This window comes from Zonotrichia leucophrys, unplaced genomic scaffold, assembly GCF_028769735.1.
Source record: "Zonotrichia leucophrys gambelii isolate GWCS_2022_RI unplaced genomic scaffold, RI_Zleu_2.0 Scaffold_64_270646, whole genome shotgun sequence".
Lineage (NCBI taxonomy): Eukaryota > Metazoa > Chordata > Aves > Passeriformes > Passerellidae > Zonotrichia > Zonotrichia leucophrys.
The window spans coordinates 253,569-259,884 of NW_026992269.1; the positions used below are offsets into that span (position 1 = coordinate 253,569).

At 53.5% G+C, this 6,316-nt stretch overlaps 1 protein-coding gene across 1 annotated transcript; it reads right to left on the minus strand.

Moving 5' to 3' along the window:
• Nucleotides 1-265: 265 nt before the first annotated feature.
• Nucleotides 266-5,895, minus strand: PRRT1 (proline rich transmembrane protein 1). Its single transcript, XM_064737493.1, has 4 exons — nucleotides 5,768-5,895; nucleotides 4,271-4,788; nucleotides 2,497-2,703; nucleotides 266-835 (listed from the first exon to the last, which is right to left on the minus strand). Exons 1-4 carry the CDS (start codon nucleotides 5,784-5,786, stop codon nucleotides 659-661), a joined length of 921 nt encoding a protein of 306 aa, XP_064593563.1. The 5' UTR covers nucleotides 5,787-5,895; the 3' UTR covers nucleotides 266-658.
• Nucleotides 5,896-6,316: the final 421 nt, after the last annotated feature.

Sequence of the window (6,316 nt, forward strand, 5' to 3'; positions counted from 1 at the left end):
TATTTTGGGGGGGATTTTTTGTGATTTTTTGTGGGTTTTTGGGGCATTTTTGGGGTAATTTTGGGGGATTTTTTTCGATTTTTGGGGGCATTTTTGGGGGGATTTTTTTGTGATTTTTTGTGGGTTTTTGGGCATTTTTGGGGTAATTTTTCGGGGGATTTTTTTCGATTTTTTGGGCATTTTTGGGGGATTTTTTTGTGATTTTTTGTGGTTTTTGGGGTAATTTTTCGGGGATTTTTTACGATTTTTTGCATTTTTGGGGGGATTTTTTTGTGATTTTTTTTAATTTTTGGGGTATTTTTGGGGGGATTTTTTGTGATTTTTTGTGGGTTTTTGGGGCATTTTTGGGGTAATTTTTTATGGGATTTTTTTTAATTTTTGGGGTATTTTTGGGGGGATTTTTTGTGATTTTTTTTAATTTTTGGGGTATTTTTGGGGGACTTTTTTGTGATTTTTTGTGGGTTTTTGGGGCATTTTTGGGGTAATTTTTTGGGGGATTTTTTTCGATTTTTGGGGCATTTTTGGGGGGATTTTTTGTGATTTTTTGTGGGTTTTTGGGGGATTTTTTTCGATTTTTTGGGGCTTTTTTGGGGGGGATTTTTTTGCGATTTTTTTTTTTCAGAGGGATTTTTTTCTTTTTTTTTTTTGGGGAGGGGTCTCAGGGGTCCCAGTCGTTGTCCTGGTGCTGGGCAGCGATGATGATGACGACGGTGAGGATGGTGCAGAGCACGATGGCGGCGATGCCCACGGCCAGGCTGATGAAGGAGAAATTCCGCGCCTCCCTCGAGGCGATCTCGGCCGACACGATGTCCCCCCGCGCCACCGCCGTGCGCACCTCGTTAGCGCAAATTCGTTAATTAACCATCGCCACCGTGATCAAATATCAAATCCCACCCGTACGCTCAAAAAAAATCACAATTAAAACCAACAAAATCCCACCCAAAACCTCACAAACTCCCCCAAAATCCCACCTAAAACCATGAAAATCCCGGCCAAAATCCCACTTAAAATCACCATAATCCCCCCAAAATCCCACCTAAAATCCTATATAAAATTCCACCCGAATCTCCTCAAAATCCCACCTAAAATCACCAGAATTCTACCTAAAATCACCAAAATTCCACTCGAATTCCACCAAAAACCCCAAAATCCCACCTAAAATCACCAGTATCCTACCTAAAACCACCAAAATCCCACTCAAATCCCTTCAAAACCACCAGAATCCCACTTAAAACCACCAGAATCCCAAGCAAAATCTCCAAAAAAACCTCAAAATTCCACCTAAAACCACCAAAATCCCACAGAAAATAAAACAAAAAAAACCCCAAAATCCTCCCAAATGACCCAAACCCCATAAATTCCCCCAAATCCACTCACAGCTCCCCCAAACCCCACGAACTCCCCAAAAACTTCAGTAAAACTGCCCCAAAACCACCCCAAATTCCACCAAAATCCCCCCAAACCCCCCAAAACCTCCCCAAATCCTGTTCAAACACCCCCAAGCCCCCCTAGAACCTCCAAACCCCCCCCTAAAATGCCCCAAAATTTTCTCGAAATGACCCAAAAGAACCTTCAAAAATTGCCCAAAAATCCCCAAAAAATGCCCCAAAAATGCCCCAAAACCCCCCAAAATCCCCCCAAAACCTCCCCAAATCCTGTTCAAACACCCCCAAGCCCCCCCTAGAACCTCCAAACCCCCCCTAAAATGCCCCAAAATTTTCTCGAAATGCCCCAAAAAAACCCTCAAAAATCGCCCCAAAAATCCCCAAAAAATCCCAAAAATTCCCCAAAACCCCCCAAAATCCCCACAAACCCCCCAAAACCTGTTCAAACACCCCCAAGCCCCCCTAGAACCTCCAAACCCCCCCCTAAAATGCCTCAAAATTTTCTCGAAACGCCCCAAAAAACCCCTCAAAAATTGCGCCAAAAATCCCCAAAAAATTCCCAAAAGAAAATCCCAAAAATCCCAAAAACCCCTAAAAATCCCAAAACCCCCCCAAACCCCCCAAATCCTGTTCAAACACCCCAAACCCCCCTAGAACCTCCAAACCCCCCTAAAATGCTCCAAAATTTTCTCGAAACCCCCCCAAAAAAACCCTCAAAAATCGCGCCAAAAAACCCAAAAAAATCCCAAAAATCCCCAAAACCCCCCAAAATCCCCCCAAAACCTCCCCAAATCCTGTTCAAACACCCCCAAACCCCCCCTAGAACCTCCAAACCCCCTCTAAAATGCCCCAAAACTTTCCTGAAATGTCCCAAAAAACCCTCAAAAATTGCGCCAAAAATCCCCAAAAAATCCCAAAAACCCCCAAAACCCCCCAAAATCCCCCCAAAACCTCCCCAAATCCTGTTCAAACACCCCCAAGCCCCCCTAGAACCTCCAACCCCCCCCCCCTAAAATGCCCCAAAATTTTCTCGAAACGCCTCAAAAATCGCCCCAAAAATCCCCAAAAAATCCCAAAAACCCCCAAAAAATGCCCCAAAACCCGCTGGTACCTGCACGGCCTTGACGATGGCCACGACGCCGGTGGGCCAGAAGCAGCAGAGCGTGGTCAGCACGGCGATGGGCAGGTAATCGTGGGGAGGGGACCCCCGGTGCCCCTCGGGGACCCCCAGACCCAGGGGAGGACCCAGGGGAGCCCCCCCGGCCCCGCCCACCGAGCCGGGCAAAGGGCCGGGCCCGGGGGGGGCGGAGCCAAAGGTCTGTGTGGGGGAAAAGGGGGTGGGGTTAGAAAGGGACACGCCCACTTTCACCCCACCTCACAATTTGAATTTTTTAAAAATTTATTCCCGGGGTTTTAGCTCGAAATGGGGGCAGGAGGAGGTTAAGCCACGCCCCCTTTTTATGCCACGCCCACTTTCACCTCACCCCAAAATATGAATTTTTTCGAAATTATTTTCCCCAGTTTTAACCCCAAAATGGGGTCAGGTGGAGGTTAAGCCACGCCCCCTTTTATGCCACGCCCACTTTCACCTCACCCCCAAAATATGAATTTTTTCGAAATTATTTTCCCCAGTTTTACCCCCAAAATGGGGTCAGGTGGAGGTTAAGCCACGCCCCCTTTTTATGCCACACCCACTTTCACCTTACCCCAAAATAATAATTTTTTCGAAATGAATTTCCTGGGTTTTGACGCAAAATGGGGTCAGGTGAGAGTTAAGCCACGCCCCCTTTTTTAGGACATGCCCCCTTCCACCCCACCCCAAAATTTGCCTTTTTTTGAAATTAATTTCCTGGGTTTTAACCCAAAATGGGGTCAGGTGAGAGTTAAGCCACGCCCCCTTTAGGGGTGACACGCCCTGTTTAGGAAACGCCTCATTTGTGATTACAAGGCCACGCCCCCTTCCCGTAAGTGGACACGCCCACCTGCATAATGACCCTGTCCATAAGCCACGCCCTCTATTAACCACGCCCCTTAAACTCCACCCACCCTCTTTAACCGCATCTCCACTTTAACCACACCCATTTTAAACCACACCCCTTTAAACCACACCCACCTAAACCACACCTGTATTAAACCACGCCCTCTTTAACCACACCCATTTATCCACGCCTACTTCAAACCACGCCTATTTAACCACGCCCCAACTTTACCACACCCCTTTAGCCACGCCCCATCTAACCACACCCCTATTTAACCATGCCCCCTATTTAACCACACCCCCTTTAGCCACGCCCCTATTTAACCACACCCCCGAATTTAACCCCACCCCTCCCTACCTCCACCCCGCCCCCCATGGCCCCACCCCATCACTCCCCTCCCCCAATGGCTCCACCCCCTCCAGCCCCACCTTATTAAGCCCCACCCCCTCATGCTTTGTCCATGATTGCTCCACCCCCTCCAACCCCACCCCTTCAAGCTCCACCCCCTCAATCCCCAACCCCATTGGCTCCACCCCCTCAATCCCCTCCCTCATTGGCCCCACCCCATTAAGCCCCACCCATTTAAGCCCCGCCCCTCACCTGTTGCCCAGATAACACGGGCAGGTCGGTGGCCCCACCCTCTCAATCCCCTCCCTATTGGCTCCACCCCCTCAATCCCCACCTCCATTGGGCTCCACCCCCTCCACAATGGCTCCACCCTCTCCAACCCCGCCCCCTCATGCCCCACCCATTGAAGCCCCGCCCCTCACCTGTTGCCCGGGGTACACGGGCAGGTCGGTGGCCCCACCCTCTCAATCCCCACCTCCATTGGGCTCCACCCCCTCAATCCCCTCCCTCATTGGCCCCACCCCATTAAGCCCCACCCATTTAAGCCCCGCCCCTCACCTGTTGCCCGGGGTACACGGGCAGGTACGCCGCCCCTCCCCCGCTGTTCCCGCATTGCTGCAGCTGCAGCGCGAAGGGGGGCGGGGGGGGCGGGGCCGCGAACCCCACCGGAGGGGGCGGGGCCGGAGGGGCGGGGCCTGCGCTGGGGGCGGGGCCGTAGGGCTGCGGCGGGAGGGGCGGGGCGTGGTGGGGGGCGTGGTGGTGGTGGGGGGGTCTGGGCAGCGTGGCCGCGTGCGCCGCCCCGCCCCCTCCTCCCAGAGCCACGCCCCCTCCCAGAGCCCCGCCCCCTCCCGTTCCCGCCAGCCCCCGAGGCAGCGTGGCCGCGCCCAGAGCCCCGCCCCCAACCCCGCCCCCTACTCCTAAAGCCCCGCCCCCTGCCCATCCCCGGGGTAACGTGGCGGCCCCTGGGAAACCCCGGGGCAGGGTGGAGGCCCCGCCCCCTGCCACGCCCAGGGGAGGGGCTGGGGGGCCATAGGGGGGAGGGGAGGCGTGGGGGAGGGGCGCCCCGTCCGGCCCTCCTGGGGGGGGGGGGTAAAAAGGGGGAGGGGAGAGAGAAAAAAAAAAAAAAGGGGGAGGGGTCAGCAGCGAGACCCCCACCCCAAAATTTCCATTCCTCACCCCAAAATTCCCATCCCACCCCCCAAAAAATTCATCCTTCCCCCACCCCAAAATTTCCATTCCTCACCCCAAAATTCCCATCCCACCCCCCAAAAAATTCATCCATCCCACACCCCAAAATTTCCATCCCCCCCCAAAATTCCCATCTCTCATCCCAAAAATCTCAGCTCCCCCACCCCTAAAAAATCCCACCCCCCCTAAAAAATCCCACAACCCCCCCAAAATTTTATCCATCCCCCCCAAAAAAACTCCATCCATTCCCCACTCCAAAATTCCCATCCGGCACCCCAAAAATTAATCCCCCAACCCCCCAAAAATTCCATCCCCCCTAAAAAATCCCATTTCTCACCCCCAAAAATTCCCATTTACCCCAAAAAAATTTCATCTCCACCCCCCCAAAAATTCCCATTGACCCCCCCAAAAAAATTCCCATTTTCCCCAAAATTTCCATCCCCCGCCCCCCTAAAAATTCCCCCCCCCCCCAAAAAAATTCCAGCCCCCAACCCGAAAAATTTAATCCATCCCCCACCCCAAAATTCCCATTCCTCACCCCAAAAAAATTCCATTCCCAAAGCCCCCCAAAAATTCCCATTCGCCCCCCAAAATTCTCATCCCCCACCCCCCCAAAAAATCCCATCCCCCAAAATTCTCATCCCCATCTCCCCCCCCCACTAAAAATTTCCCACCCCTCCCCCACCCTCCCCCCATCCACGTTTTTGGGTCGCCCCGCCCCCTCCCCCCCTCCCCATTTCGGGTTATTTTTAGCACCGTTGGGGGAGGGGTCGCGCGCAGCCCCCCCCCCTCGCCCCCCCCACATCCCGACCCCCCAAATTTTGGGGACCCCCCCCCGGTTCCCATCCCCCCCCCCTCGCTCCGTACCGGGTTTTTCGGCCGCCATGGCCGGGCCGAACCGGGACCGGGACCCCCAAAACCCGGCCTGGATCCGCTGGGCTGGAGCGGGGTCAGGATCGAGCACAAAACCCGGCCTGGATCACCCAAAACCCGGCCTGGATTGGATCAGGATCAGTCCTCAAAATCCTGGCCTGGATTGGATCAGGATCCAGCACAAATCCCGGCCTGGATCAACCAAAACCCGGCCTGGATTGGATCACGATTGATGCCGAAATCCTGGCCTGGATTGGATCAGGATTGATCCTGAAATCCTGGCCTGGATTAGATCAGGATGGATCCCCAAAACCTGGCCTGGATCGGCTGGAGTGGGACTGAATCGAGCACAAAACCCGACCTGGATTGGATCAGGGTTGAGCCCAAATCTGGCCTGGATTCCACGGATTGGGGCTGGAGTCAACCTCCAAATCCTGGCCTGGATTGGATCAGGATTGAATCCCAAATCCTGGCCTGGATTCTCTGGATTGGATCAGGATCACCACAAAAACCCGGCCTGGATTGGATCAGGATCGAGCCGAA